General features: G+C 44.2%; 1 protein-coding gene across 1 annotated transcript in view; it reads left to right on the top strand.

The window, feature by feature from the left end:
• Window positions 1-15778, top strand: part of LOC101405522 (guanylate cyclase soluble subunit beta-2-like) — a 70725-nt gene that overhangs the window by 18763 nt on the left and 36184 nt on the right. Inside the window, 4 exon segments of the mRNA XM_087435745.1 lie at window positions 85-179; window positions 2284-2294; window positions 13288-13332; window positions 13334-13438. Coding sequence (XP_087291871.1) covers window positions 85-179; window positions 2284-2294; window positions 13288-13332; window positions 13334-13438 — 256 coding nt within the window.

Genomic DNA, 15778 nt, shown 5'->3' with positions numbered 1-15778 from the left:
TTATATCTCGCTGGGTCAGTGGATATATTCTTGGGGCAAAGCTCCAGTTGCTGGGTCTCCATTGCATCTTGATTTATCTTTCAGAGCTTCTGCAGATGTGCAAGATGCCTTCATGACTTACACAGCGTGTGACGACATCATCACTATTAAGCTCATCCAAGAGGGCGGCAGGGTCCTGGGTAAGTAGGAAAGGAGCTTGTTTTGGTTTCCTAGGGCTGCCGTGACAAAGTATGATCAAATCTCATTATTTGTGGTAGTGCTGTTCTGTAAAGTCACCATGAACACTGAATTAGCAAATACTGGGCAATCACTCCTAGGGGAAACACAGGGCTAGGTTCCTGAGAGCCTCCGGTCACAACATTTTCATAAATACGTAACCTTGTTTTGTGTGTATTTCTGTAAAGACACCTTATTTAACATATATTGTTATTCATTGACATTGAACTCATGGCCAACAGCACTACATCTCATGCCTGAATGAAGCTTATGTAACACATGTATTTTCTCTGTAAGGCCCATCACAACCTTGCACCGAGGAACACTAGGCAGCACTTCAGCACTGTGCCTGGGGGCATTTTAAAGACTTTTTTTGTGTGTGTGTGAGGAAGGTCAGCCCTGAGTTAACATCCATGCCAATCCTCTTCTTTTTGCTGAGGAAGACTGGCCCTGAGCTAATGTCTATTGCCAATCCTCCTCCTTTTTTTTCCCCTTTTTCTCCCCAAAGCCCCAGTAGATAGTTGTATGTCATAGTTGCACATCCTTCTAGTTGCTGTATGTGGGACACAGCCTCAGCATGGCCAGACAAGCGGTGCCTCGATGCGTGCCCGGGATCTGAACCAGGGCTGCCAGCAGCGGAGCGCACGCACTCAACTGCTAAGCCATGGGGCCGGCCCCAGGGGGCGTTTTAAACAGCAGAATCACCAACATACAAAAGTGCAAAAACATAGCACTAAATAGATGGCAAAAAGGACACTTGTTTATAGTATGAGAACTGAAACAAGAACCTAGAGCCTTTCCTTGTTTGACCTTAGCTAGAAACATCATGTTGGGCGACTCAGATTTGTCGCTGCTCTGCACATGTCCATGAATGACTGAAAGCTCTGTGAGTATTGATTTTGGGGTTACAAATATACTTTAGCAAGTAGGTAAATTTGCAAATACAGAATCTGTGAATAATGAGGATTGACTGTACCACAAACTGGGTGGCTTAAAACGACAGAACTTATTCTCTCAGAGTTCAGGGGGCCAGAAGTCTGAAATCAAGTTGCGGGCAGGGCCGTGCTCCTTCTGAAGGCTCTAGGGAAGAATCCTTCCTCTTCTAGGTTCTGGTGGTCCCAAGTGTTCCTTGTGGCAGCATAACTCCAATCTTGGCTTCTATCTTCACATGGCCATCTTCTCCCTGTGTGTCTATGTCTCTATGTCCAAATTTCCCTCTTCTTAAAAGGACCCCAGTCATATTGGATTTAGGGCCCACCCTAAACTAGTATTCCATCCTTTCCATTTGAGTAGTCTTGGGCTTGTTACAGACACAAATTATGTATCACTTTTAGTTTCATCATCTGCACCACCACATCATGTTTGGCCTTGCTGTTGGCTTTGACAGGGGCTATCACACCTTTGAAATGGATCATCACGATTACCTTTGGGTGTCAGGAAGAACAGCATTGAGAATTCCCTTATGCCAACCACATTCACGTTTATCTGGAAATGGACGTGGTATACTTTGTGGGGTGCTGAGGGCCCTTCTCCCCCATCTTCTCTGCCATGGGACATCTTCCATCTGCCCAGACATTAAAATGCCGTGGACAGGGTCATAATGGGGGGACCACATGTGGATGGTCCCATTTACAATGAACATGTACTCCCAGGATGATTTCTTCCATGGATGTATCAGCAAAGGATGGTTTATTATATTAACTCTTGATCACTCCCTGGGCCCCAGGAGGAAGAGCTACAGGACAAAGAGAGAATTTAGCTTTGCCTCTAGAATGACCCAGGACAAATTACTTACTCACTCATAGTTTTCTTATTGGTCAAATTATGAGAATAATAATAATATCTACCCATCAGAGTTGTTTTAAGGATTAAATGAGATAACGTATGTGAAAATATCGAATGTGGTATCTGGCATACAATAAGCTCTCAAAAAATATTTCCTTCCTTCCCCCCATATTAATTTCCTGCCATAACAAAGTACCACAAATCACATGGCTTCGAAGAACATAAACTTATTCTTTGACAGTTTTATCTCCTCACAGTGGAGGCCAGAAGTCCAACATCAAGGTGTCAGCAGGGTTAATTCCTTCTGGAGGCTCTGAGCGAGAATCTGTCCCATGCCTCTCTCCTAGCTTCTACTGGTTGCTGGCAATCCTTGGCTTGTCGCTGCATCACCCCCATCTCTGCCTGCGTCTTCACATGGCCTTCTTCCCTGTGTGTCTTCACACAGCCTTCTTATAAGGACGCATCATTGGATTTAGGGCCCACCCTGACCCAGTAGGACCTCATCTTCATTTAACTAGTTATATTTGCGAAGACCCAGTTTCCAAATAAGGTGACATTTGGAGGTTCCCAGTGGACATGGATTTGGGGGGGACACTATTCAGCCCAGTACACCATCCTTTCCTTTAATCTTCCTTCTCACCAACACTGAGCAGGCAGTGAGCTGGGGCCTGGAGATGCAGGAGGGGCAGGCGGCCTCCGCTGTCCCAGGCTCTAGGGGGCTGCGTGCAGGAAGCAGAGGAAGCCCCTCTGGTACTTCTAGGTTCTTTGACGACATCCCTCTTTCGGTCCCAGTTGAACTTCCTTTGCTCATTCCCCACAGGCAATGTGGCTTTGGGTCACTCTGAGATGGCATTTAGGGATTATTGCAGGCAGACACTGCATCAGCATCCTCATCTGGCACTTGAGACCCTGGGGCAGGATTGTTGGCAGTGTGTGTGAGGCCTGGGAGCTCAGGGCCTTTCAGCTGGTTCCTGTGCAGCCCACAGAGGATCAGGCGGCACGGGCTGTGGTTCCCAGCTGGTTTTCACAGTGTCTCTGAGGGCCCAGCAATTGAGCTGCTGTCCTCGGGAGCTCTTCCTGAGGTGGTTGCAGGTTAAAGCCAGCCCCAGGCATGCAATAACCAGCCCCACAGGTGTGCATGGGAACATACCTGGGTAGCTGGCTAAGGTAATCCTGTAGGGACCGTTGACTTCTCCAGGAAGCAGCAGTGATGCGTAGTATGCCTGTGTCAGGTGAGGCATCGAGCTTATTCCCCTTTCCTTTGAATTTCAGAGAAGTTCTCTCATTTAAAAAAAATGTGCCAGCTTTAACCCCATGCACCTGGATCTGATAGAAAAGAAAGCTTTTCCCTTGATTTTCACATGGCAGTTTGACATCTGCATCTCTTCTCATGTTCCTGGTCATCTCCTGGATGCAGAAAACCTTCGGGGCATCTGCATCTGGGAGAAGCCCCAAGTCTCTGCAAAGCCTGGAGGGGCAAGTCATTGAGTCTTAGGGAGCTGAGCGTGTGTGAGGAGCAGATTCTCTCCAGCAAGGGGCAGTCACTGCTGTCCCTGCCAACTCCAGGCCACCTGCTGCCCTGTGTTATCTGGCTGCTCTGGTCTGTCTTGGAGCCGTGGAGTCAGACAGGGGCCAGAGGCGCCAACGAGGTCTGGCAGGATGACGGCGATTGGAGTTAGGAGGAATCTGGAGCACGAACTGGTCCTTAACTTTCAACCAGACGTGTGTTGGTCCTTGGTCACTTGCCACTCATACCTCCTAACAGAACTCGACAAGGTTGTTTCTAGACTGGAAATAAGGCGCAGAGAGAGAAATATTTGTTTGCTCCTTCAGGTCCTGGAACTTGGGCTCCAAGAGCAGCAACATCTCCTGGTGCCCTCTGAAGCCAGTGCTTAGCCTCCCTTTGCAGTGACCCTTTCAAGGAGGATGTGGGTGATTAGCAGACAGGGCTCTGGTGGCCTCCCAGCAATCACAGCTGGGCATCTCCTTACCCACTCCCTTTTCAAAGAGGCTCACAGAGAGAATTTCTAGGAAAAAGGTGGGCCAGGACCTAGGCAGTGTCAGTGGCACCTGCAAACCCTACCCCTACCCTGTCCAGCCTGTTTGGGGACCTCCTAGACCTCTTTGTCTCCCCGACAGCTGATGCCAGGAGCTTGGGCTATCGAAGAGCAGGGGGAGTGGGGATTTCTCTTTAGGAGTCTGACCCCAGGGTGTGTGCTTTTTATAGCACTGTGCTGCCCCCGGGGGGCTGGGAGCCTGGAGACTTGCCTTCTAGACTCGGCTCTGCCTAAGCAGCCACCTTCCTGCTCCACGCATAGCAGCACTCCTGCAGCAGAGTGACACCTCCCAGTCTCCTTGTTTAACACACCTGCCAAGAGATCTATCATCTTAAACATTCCTTTTTAGTATTGTCAAACATATGATAATGATATTAAATATGCTTTTCAAATCAAACAGGCAGACCCCTCCCTTATTCTAGTTTGCACTACCTCACATATGCAGGGCCTAGTGCCGCACTCCAGTTGACAGTTCTCTCCAGGTCTGTGACTCTGAGGGAGGGCTGCTGGCCCACAGGCAGGTCTGCATGTTACAACTGCCTCCTTTCTTCCAGCTGAGTAGGAGGAGCATCCAGGTACTTTGCCTCCACAGAAAGAATAAAAATCATTGGCTGGGAATTTTCTACTGAAAGGTGACTAGATTTGACCTGAAAAGCTGGAGTTTTGACAGAGCTTAGAAAATAAAAGAGTAAACAAGCTTGGACTGCGTGGTGGAATAAAGGCCTCCCTCAGAATCTTCTTGATTTTATTTCAAGAGACCCCAGCAGCAGGAGGCTATCATGGGTATCATGCAGTCTCTGTTTGGTTCCAAGCCCTCTGCCAAAGGGCGTCTTGCCCTCATTCTAGAATAAGCACCAGGGGTTGGATTCACTCCTGTGATGCCAGCTATGTGACCTTGGGCCAGTGATAGAATTTCATGGAGAGTTGATCTCCTCCTCAAAAATGAATAACACTTACTTCAAAGGGTCATGGGAAGGAGGGGATTAAGTCAGATAACAAATGTAAGGTACTTGGCAACATGCATGGCACATAGCCGGTGATGCATGGCACATAGCCGGTGCTCAGCAAATGTGAACGGAAGGGTGAATCTGAAAGGGAGTCAGGGGGATTTCTATGTTTTGTAGCTCTGCCTGTTGTCTCTTAAAAGTAGAGACAAGCTTTGCTGTTCGCCTTAAATGGCTGTGGTATAAAATAATATTCTGAGCCCTCTGAGCAGTAGTTGGCAAACTACAAACAGCCCATGGGCCAAATCTGGCCCCCTGCCTATTTTTGTAAATAAAGTTTTATTGGAACACAGCTATGCCCATTCATTTACATATTGTTTATGGCTGCTTTTGTGCTATAACGGCAGAGTTGAGTAATCGGAACAGAGACCATATGACCTGCAAAACTGAAAATATTTACTATCTACCCTGTATAGAAAAAGTTTTGTTACCTCATGCTCTAGAGAATGGATCTTTAACAGACCTTTTTCAAGATTTTCTAAATCTCTTTTTACTTAAGAACTACTATGGACTGATTTGTGCCCCCCCAATTCATATTTTATAGCCCTAACCTCCAATGTGATGGTATTTGGATATGGGGCTTTTGGAAGATAATTAGGTTTAGATGAGGTCATTAGGGTGGAACCCTTATGATGGGATTAGTGCCCTTATAGGAAGAGGCACCCAGGAGCTCACTTGTTCTCTTTCTCTCTCTCTCTCCCCCAGCCATGTGAGGGCACAGTGAGAAGCCAGGAAGAGAGCTCTCGCTAGAACCTGACCATGCTGGCACCTTAATTTTGGACTTCTAGCCTCCGGAATTGTGAGAAAATTAATTTTTGTTGTTAAGCCACTAGTCTATAATATTTTGTTATAGCAGCCCTAGCAAACTAGTACAGGACCTCTAAGTTTTTAGATCTCCAGAAAGAAGTACTGCGTACGTCTCAGATCATACCCAGGCCATTTTTGTAACTGTATGTAGCAGAAAGCTGCCATCACACACTTGCCCTAATGCATTCACAGTTCCAAACCAATCAGTATGTTTAGAGGCAGCAACGAGTTTACAGACCAATATGTGGGGCTTTCTACCAAAAGCCAAAGTATATAACTGTGATTTCTTTCTGTCTAGCTTCTTGCTGTTTATCACAATAATACATCTTGGCTTATACCTGAAAGGGTGTAGAAGTATGGTGAGTGCATTCTTCAATTAAAAAGTTGGGATGCAAAATCAACTAAACACATGCATGTTTCTTGGAGTCAGGATGGCCCCGGGAAGCATGGGCAGAGTGGTCTCTCTCTCTCTCTCTCTCTGTGCATATATATATCTCCTATGAGTCAGAGAGAGTGAGGCCCTGCCAGAAGGAAGCCTGCAGGAAGGACATCTCACTGTGTAACAAAATACACTGGTCATTTGAGACAAACTCCTCCCTTAGACGAAGAGAAAAGCACACTCAGTTACCACTAGTCAGTGCTCTGCCTTCCCAGTGGGCTCCAGAATGCAATCTCTCTACCTTTAAGCAATTGTTGGGACTTTTCCAGACCACTCTGCCACTGCATAGCTCTGTGCTTTCTAATTAGCATAATTCAGGATGGGACCAGATGGCGGGTTGAGCATTGCATAAGGAATTGTTCTGTATATGAATAAGTGCCTACTTAGAGTGTAAGTGGGTTATTAGTGATCTGAAGTGACAAAATTCAAAACAACACACAACAGCCATTTGGCACAGCTGTGTCCGTCTAGACTTTGCTTGCTAAGAAACCAAGAGTAAAACGCCTTTCAACAGTTAGCTCTCAGCAAATGCCAACAAGCCTTCTCTGCACCCACCTCTTTAAAAATAAGAGTCACAACATAAAAGTTGTAAAGTCCTGAAATCAAGCATTATAATATTTGATCTTTACCATGACTTGCTGAGGTGGGTCAAGTAACGCAGGCCATGAGACCCACTGAAAATGGAGGCTTGAACTCAAGTGTCCTGATTCAGAGGCAGGTGCTGAAGCCCGCAGACTGGAGGAGCAGTTGGCTGGGTGGGTGCGAGGCTCTAGCAAGGGCTTTGGAATTAGACAGGCCTGGGTGAGCCCCTGGCTGTATCATCTCCTGAAAATGCAACCTGAGTCAAATTCCCCGTTGGTAAACAGCAGTGATACCTACAGCACCTACCTCAGAGGGTTGTCCTACAGATGAAATCCAATGAGAGCCAAGTCCCTAACACGGAGTGGGTACTCAACAAAGCAGTCCCCTTGTCCCGTCCCCCTCCCCTGACCCCACCCAGTAGACCCCTGGTTGGGCTGACTTCTCTGTTCCAAAGTCTTCCTCACTGCAGAGGACCTGCCACCTGAGCTGCCTTAATTTCCCAGCCCCTTTTTCTCTATGCCCCGAGAAACTTCTTGCTACACTGGAACCCAACCTTCGCAATTCAGAATCTGTTTCCTCCTGGCAACTGATGGTGCCAACATGGTTAGCTGTTCCTCTCCTTTTCTTAAACTCCTCTCTCTCCTACTCACAAAGGAGTTTGCCATCCTTCATCTCATACCTGACTTAAGTGATACGGTTTGAGAAGGAAAGCCCTCTAGATGAATGGCTCTTTCCAGATATGCAAAGCTTATTCATTTGGATACCAAAGCCTTGAAAAAAATTACCCATTTTCAATGGAAAACTTTCTAAAATGTACTGCATATACTTCCCTGTGTTGTGGAAGAACACGTGCTTTTCTGGGTGCCTCAGGGGGGCCACCTTGAAGAACAGCTCTTGTCCCCTGTATCTGGGTGATGGGAGGTGGGCAGGGGTCTGGGGCAGTTCAGCCCTGAGCAGACCAGGAGGCCCAGCATAGGCGGCTGTGGCTCTGCATCATCCCTCTGCTGGCCACCCTCACTCAGGGTTCAGCAGGCATCCTGTCCCCTGCCCTGGACAGCCCACTTCTGCTCTTTCCAGTCCCTTGAGCTGTCACCCAGCAAGAAGCAAACATTTCCTGGTGATGCCAAAGAGCCAAGCTTGTTAAGCCAGAAAGTTTGAGTTTATACATCATTCCAATCAAAAAGCTTCTTAGAAGCCTCCACACCTCTCCTGGAAAACTAAGCATAGACACTTTGTGACTATTATTTTCCTGCCAACAAAGTCTTCTATTTAAAAAAAAAAAAAAAAAAAAGACACTTTTAAATAGATTTTTTCACACCTACACAAAGGTAGAGAGAATTGTGTACTGAAGCCCACATATCCTTCACCCAGCTTCAATAGTTATTAACATTTTGCCAATCTTGTTTCATCTCTCCGGTCCCTCCACCCGTTTTCTGGTTTTGTTTTTGCTGGAATGTCTTAAAGCAAATCTCTGGTTTCCCCTAATTTTACTCATAAATATTTCAGTATGAGTCTCTAACAAGATAAAGACATTTTAAAACATAATCATAATGCCCTGATTATACCCAGCAAAACTCATAATATTTCAGAGGCCCAGGATCCAGCTGTATCTCACTGGCCATGGATAAATGTGGTCTTTGTGGTCTTATTATATTAGATTTCTTAAGGTCTTTTCAGGACAATAGCAAAACCTTTTTACTTTTACATAACTTCAAACTCACAGAAGCTTTGCAAGAATAGTACAAAGAATTCCCATACTCTTCATCCATATTTCCCAAATGTTAACATTTTACCATATTGGCTCTATCCTTCTCTCTGTATCTATATCTATAATTTTTTTCCTGAATTGTTAGTATGTTGCAGACATGATGTCTCTTTATCCCTAAAAATTCTCTTACATAACTACAATACAACTATCAAACTCAGGAAATGAACATTGATATACTGCTATTATCTAATCTTCAGACTTTATTGAGATTTTTCCAGTTGTCCCAATGATTTCCTTTAAAACAAAAAAAATCCTGGGTCATGTCAGTTGTCATGACTCTTCAGTCTTTTGTAGTCTGAAACAGTCTCTGGGTCTTTCTTTGCGTTTTATAACATTGATATCTTTGGAAAGTTCTGGTCAGCCATTTCGTAGAATGCCCCTCAATTCAGGATTATCCAGTATTTCCTCATGATTCAATTCAGGTTATGCTTTCTTGGCAGAAAGACCATAGAAGTGATGTTTTGTTCTTCCCAGGTCATCATATCAGGAGGCATGTTATGTTGATTTGTCCCATTATTAGTGTTAACTTTGATCACTTGGTTAAGGTGGAATCTGCCAGGTTTCTACACTGTAAAGTTACTCTTTTTCCCTTTGTAATTAGTATCTTGTGAGAAGATACTTTCAGATTACGTAAACATCTTGTTGCTTCTCAAACTCCTCCTTCCCTAATTTTAGTGATTCTTTCCTAATTCATTGGTGATTCTTGCCTGAATCAACAACTATGATGGTGGCCAAATTGTGATTTTTCTAAGTATATCATTCCTTATACATTTATTAGTTGGATTTCTACTACAAGAAAGAATTTTCCCCACTCTCCTATTATGTGAACTCTTGATTCTTGTTTTTTAATAGGTTGAAATCCTTTACCCTCATTATTTATTTTGATATTCAAATTCTTCAAGATTTAGCCAGTGGGAGCCCCTCCAAACTAGCCCCTTTTGATACTTCCCTATCGTTCTTTGATCACTTCTTTACTTTCTGGCATGACAATGTTATAAACTCCTCTTATCCTTTCCCTGCTCCAGCCTTCGAATCTGCCATTTCCCCAAGGAACCCCAAGCGCTCTCGCGCGCGCGCGCGCACACACACGCACGCATTCCTCTTTCTCTCTCTCCATTCATTTGTCTGTCTAAAACCACGATGGGTTTTGTGGTCTTATTATGGTAGATTTCCTAATCTACGCCACAGACTTCATTCTGTTCCTCCCCTTTCCATAACTGTAACTTCATTCTCACACAGAGAAATCTGGTTCCCATTATGCACAATATATTTACTTATATGCTTAATCCTCCAACGTTCAGAAAGTCGTTTCAGAATTGCTAACCCACACCGCTGTGAAAAGGAAGCCTGCTAACTGCAGTTAAATATTTGTTTAAAGTTCTTTTTGTCTTTAGCCTGAGGACAAAGCTGTCGAAATGCTATGTTCAAATGTTACTGGGTTAACTTTCTTCCCGGGTAATTAGGTTATTCAAAACTGCTCTGTTGAAATACTGTTCTGTTGATCTGTTTCGGTTTATATTCCATCTGAGGGTTTTCACTGTCCGTATTGGTCTTATTTATTCTCTTTATTTTAAGTATATGAGTCATTAACACGATTCCCTAAACCAGAATTGTTCAAAAAGTATGCTCAGAGCAGGGTCAGTTTCCCTCACTCCACAATTTTTCTAACCTTTCCACCTCGTTCCCACCAATGCCTGTAGGTAACTAATCTCAACAGTCCCTGGTTTATCCTTTTGGTGTTTAATTTTGCACAAATAAGCAGATAGATATATATTTCTGTTACATGAAAGAATACTAAGCATACTATAGATTCTTCTTTGCACTATCAAAAGCTCTGTTAAGGCCCCCACCACTTCTGTTTGGTTCTCTCTTGCATTTTCTTGCCATTTCCCATATATCCCTGACTCTCTGTGACTTAGAAAATTCATAGAATGTTAAGTTCACTGAGGTGAACTATATATCAACTCAATACAGATGTTGGTTTTAAAAAGTGACTTTTGTCGTCTGCTAGACAAGCATTCTCAACCAAGAATCCTAGAAGAAGCCCCAAACCCAGCACAGATGCAAAACACCACACCCAAACCCAAGATCCATGTTCAAGCAACCGTTGTCTCTGAGCCAGCCATCCTTTCCTATTAACGGAGCTGGGTGCCCAGAAACAAAGTAACCAGGGTCTGGAACGAGCAACTTCGTGGATTTTTTGTAGGTTTACAGATTTAAAAGAAAAGTCAAGCGGGCAGTCTTTCTACACAAGGCTGCCACTGTCACTTGACTATAACTTTGCTTGGATTGCACACAGCCCAGCCCTCCCTAGAAGGTACCCTGGGAGAGAGGGGCTCCTGGGATCTGTGCTTTCCTGGAAGGTCACAGGATGCACCTGCCCAGAGCTCCAGCCTATGGGACACACAGAACAGCTGTTTTTGCTCAGCTTGAGCAAGCTAGATTTAGTGAGAAAGGAGGGGTGGAAGGAAGAAAGAGGAAGGAACAATTCCACACCTGTTCATGTACTTTTCAGGAGTTCTCCTCCCAGGGACTCATAAGCATTGGAAAGGACTTCAGTGGAATTTATTTCAGTTCCCTAGGGGGTTAGCAGGTGGCTCTTGATTGCTGTTATAGACAAGCTTGCCTGCATCCAGCTAGGGATGGACCTACAAGCAGAGAACTCAACAGAGACAATTAACACAGGCCGTTACCACCTCCCACCATACCCTTCCAAGCTTCATCTAGATCCAGAAGATCTGGGTAATACATTTTTGGGACATATGTATAACTCATCTCTGACAAGGCCAGACCTACTCAGTGGGGATTCTCTCCTGCTCAAATTACAGAACAACTGTCTGCCCAACAGTCTGGCTGTGGACAATGTGCTATAGAGAATCTGCTGCTCAGACCATCTTAGGAAGCAAGTAGAGGCTGGAAAGTACCTAGACCTCCTCGGATCCCCTGCCACCCCTTTAGGAATGGGTCATAGATAGCTCAAGCGACCTGGAAAGCCCCTTGCTATGAATTCCAGTCCCAGCCAGAGCACTGTAGGATCCGAGGATCCAGCCAAGGATTCTGGTGATTGTGAATCCCAGAGGTGGGCATTCCAGACCTTCTCCCAGCCCCCAGGACTTGCCATGAGTCACAACACCACAGTAAATAAGAGAATGTTTTCTCACGGATGCGCCAGGCCACCAGCATCCATGGCTGCCCTGTCTCCTATGTCAACAATGAAAAACCCGTAAGCAGCCCCCACCTCGGGATAGATCCTTGTTTCTCTGACTGCAGCTCCAGAAGCTGTGGGATATGGTGCAAAAAGCAGTGAATTTAGAGTTAGAGCGTCTGCCACTTTGTGTGATCTGGGTCTATTCACAAAGATGATTCTCAGCCTCAGTGGGCTAACCTGTAAAAAAGATGACAAGATAATAAGATTATCTATCTTACAAGGTTTTGGCAAGCATTGAGTAAAACAATGTTGATTAATGCGTGTTTCAGGAACTATAAAATACTCTTTTTTTTTTTTGTGAGGAAGATTAGGCCTGAGCTAAGCTCTGTTGCCAATCCTCCTCTTTTTGCTGACAAAGACTGGCCCTAGGCTAACATCCGTGCCCATCTTCCTCTACTTTATATAGGATGCTGCCACAGCATGGCATGATAAGTGATGCATAGGTCCACACCCAGGATCTGAACCCACAAACCCTGGGCCACCAAAGCAGAGCACACAAACCTAACCGCTACGCCACTGGGCCAGCCCCTAAAATGTTCTTTAAAAACACTGGCTGTCTCTCCATAAAGCAAATGATGGTACGCTGTCTATTCCAACAGTGCAGACAGGGCAGCAGCCCCACTAACGTCACAAATTTACCCCAGGTTTTTATCAAGCACCTACTTTATGTCTAGCACAGAAAACATGAGGTCAGAATTATCATACAGTTAAGAAAAGAAAAATGCAACACTTAGGAAGAAAGAATTCTGTGTGACCTGGGATATTGAGAGAAATCTTGATGGAGGATGCGATGTGAAAACTGCACCTCAGAGGGAGACCAGGATGTGGAGAGGATGAGAGAGAAAGGGGAAGTCATTGCAAGCATTTGCTATCATCTTTTGGATAAATCAGAATAACATGAGTTTGTCAATATCGTTCTTTTAGTTGCAGTGTTAGTTATTTCTTGGAGGTAGCTGTTTATTCTGCTTAAAGGCCGTTGTATTTAAAGATGTCTAGAGGGGCTAGGTGAGATTGCAGAGGGCCCAAAACTGCCCCACCCAGAGTGAGCCTGGTTCTGGGCTCCAGATTTGGACGTCACGGGGATGTGACAGTTTCCCACCCCCTTGTGGACTGCAGAGAAACTTTTTGCCACAGGGGCCTCAGAAAAGACCGGAGTAGGGTTGGGGGGACGCATGTTTAATGAGCACCTACCAGGTGCCAGGCCTGCACTGGGCTCCTCACGACGGCCCCACGACTTAGACATTCTTATTGGCATTTTACTGAGGAGGAAAGTCAAGCCCTAGAGAAGTTTGGTAACATCTCACACAGGCAGGATGTGAACCCTTTGGAAATAAACGAAAACTGCCCAGATGAGAACACGCACTTGGCAGATGCGTTCATTTCGGGGGTCTTCTTGGATTCCGTAGGTGTGTCCGTGGAAGGATGCCGTTCTGAAACTCTTTGGAGAATATTTCTTTAAATTCTGTTAAGATATCTGGCTATGACAGGATGTTATGGACACTGGGAGGAAATCTCACGGAGTTTATTGAAAACCTGGATGCCCTCCACAGTTACCTCACACTCTCTTATCAGGTAAGGCTGAGTCTGATCTTGATGACCCGAGTGGAAGCAAATGCCTGTAGCCGTTCTGGGCTACCTCCCGCCTCCCCCGTGAGGGGTGCAGTTGCAAAGGGCCTGAGGAATCCTTGGTACATGGTGTTAGTGGGCCGAGGAGTTCTCTGGGGAAAGGAATGGAAAATAAATACCTGTTGGCCATTTTTATAAACTGGCTGACAACAAGCTGGAGAGGTCGGCTTTGTGATGGAGGACGGCCTATTCTGATAGGGGCTGGTGTGGGTTTGGAATGAAATCTAGAAGACTGATCACGATGGGAACAAAGGCTGGGAAACAGATTTCAGTGGATTTGCAAAATCTCTCCTCAGGTTTCCTGGCCTGGATGGAGCTGATAAATAGCTTCTGCAGCGAGATTCATTTATTCACGTATCAGAAGGAAAGACTTGACAGGGCCGAGAGCCGGAATCGGAAACCATCCAATTCTGATTAACCCACGGGGTGACTGCCTGAGGTGTTAAGAAGCTAATTTCCCTATTGGGATATGTCCTTCTGGAGTTCATTCCTTGGTTTTCTTATTTGTAGAGATCATTGGGAATTCAAATGCCTAGACTCCTTTTTCTTTTTTAAAAAAGAGAACGCTTTATTGAAAAGACAAAGTGACATTTACACGTATCATAATAATAATCTATTATTTTAATAAAACAGTTTCTATTTATTTCTAGGGACATGTATAGTTCACTAAGCTCTTTTTTTTTGCCATTTCTATATTTATTGCTCGTAACCACCTTTGAAGGGTTATCATGAAGATAAAATGGAATTACGTGTGTTAAAGAACATCATGAACCATAGTGCACCCTTATAGGTGTTAAATTAGAAAACTATGATTTTCTCCAGTTTTCAGATAAGGAATAAGAGGCTTGGAAACCTAACTGACTTCAAGTAGGATGAGTTGGCGGGTCTGTCCTGTTGTTATCATGTGAACTACTCAAGCATAGAGGGAGTGGAAAGAGCCCTGGTTATGGGTCAGGTGGGCCTACCCTGCTGTCTTACCAGCTCTCTGACTTTTTAGCTGTGTGATCCCAAACAAGTTATTTACCCTCTCTGGACTTCCATTTTTTCAGTTATTTATTTAATAAATATGTATTGAGTACCCACTATGTGCCAAGCACTTTTTTAGGCATTGGACGCACACACAGACAAAAAGGAATAAATAGGAAAAAAAATCATCCCTCATAGTGATGTGTGGATTAAAAGAAATAACATATAAAAGTCTCTAGCACTGTAATCAGTACAGAAAAGGCATTTCATAAATAATAACTTCCTTCTCTTCCTTTTCTCTCTGTTCAATATGGCTAGTTTTAAAAGTAATTCATATAGCAACTCCCTTTCAAATTTCTCAGCTAAAGCACTACAATTAGGAGAATTGAGAAATACAGGTAGGCCCCTTCGATACTTTTCCATAATAATTTTAAAGTCAAATCTTTCATCTGAAAATTTGGCTAATATTTAAGACACAGTTCTAGAGAAGATATTAATGTTCTTCCATTTGTTCATTAAATCAAAAAATATTCTGGAATATTTTTTAGGTTCCACGTATTCCTCTTACTGTCTTACTGTCACTTTTATGAAGAAGAGTGAAAGGAATCGAGTTTCTGAAGTTCCAAGTCCATTGTTTTTATCCCACTCCTGCCACCCTTCTTCTGATAGTCATTCCTTCATCTGCCAAAACCAAGGCTGGAGAAGCAATAGAATAGAATGTCTCCAGGGTAAGTGAGAACATTTTGCATATAATGAGATAAATAAAATATATAAATGTTATAGTATGAAAGTTGAAATAAAATACATGCAGTGATACCCGATAGCTATATAGTGCTTTATACTGGGTAAAATATTATAGATTGTCTCTTTAGGCAAAAATAAAATAAGATAATGCTGACTTTTCCTTTATGTCTGTCTCTAGTAGCTTGGCAGTGCTTTAAAGCATACTTTTCTGGTTATAGCTGTGCCTTTAATCTTGTTTGTTTTTAGCTAAGTTTCATTGGATGCTAATTATGAGGCAGGTGTTGGGCTAAGTAATTTATAAACATTGAATTATCTTCTTAACACCCCTAAGATTAGCTACTCTTACTTTTCCCACTATACAGATGGAGAAACTGAGGTCCACAAGAGTCAAATGGCCCAGGTTGTGGTGGCTGAGCTAGGACCCGACCCCAGGGCTGCCTATCTCCACAGACTATGCTCTGTTCTGCTGCTCACTGTTTTCCCTTTGCCCTGATTCTCTGCTTTTATAAAGCCCTATTTTCATCAAGAAATAAAAGTATAATCATATTACTTAGAGAGTTGGAGACACTGACCAGA

Source organism: Ceratotherium simum, chromosome 10 (genome assembly GCF_057802395.1).
Source record: "Ceratotherium simum simum isolate JZ-2026a chromosome 10, ASM5780239v1, whole genome shotgun sequence".
In the NCBI taxonomy this organism is placed as follows: domain Eukaryota; kingdom Metazoa; phylum Chordata; class Mammalia; order Perissodactyla; family Rhinocerotidae; genus Ceratotherium; species Ceratotherium simum.
The sequence above is the reverse complement of the archived record's forward strand: the minus strand, read 5'-3'. Positions and strand labels throughout refer to the sequence as shown.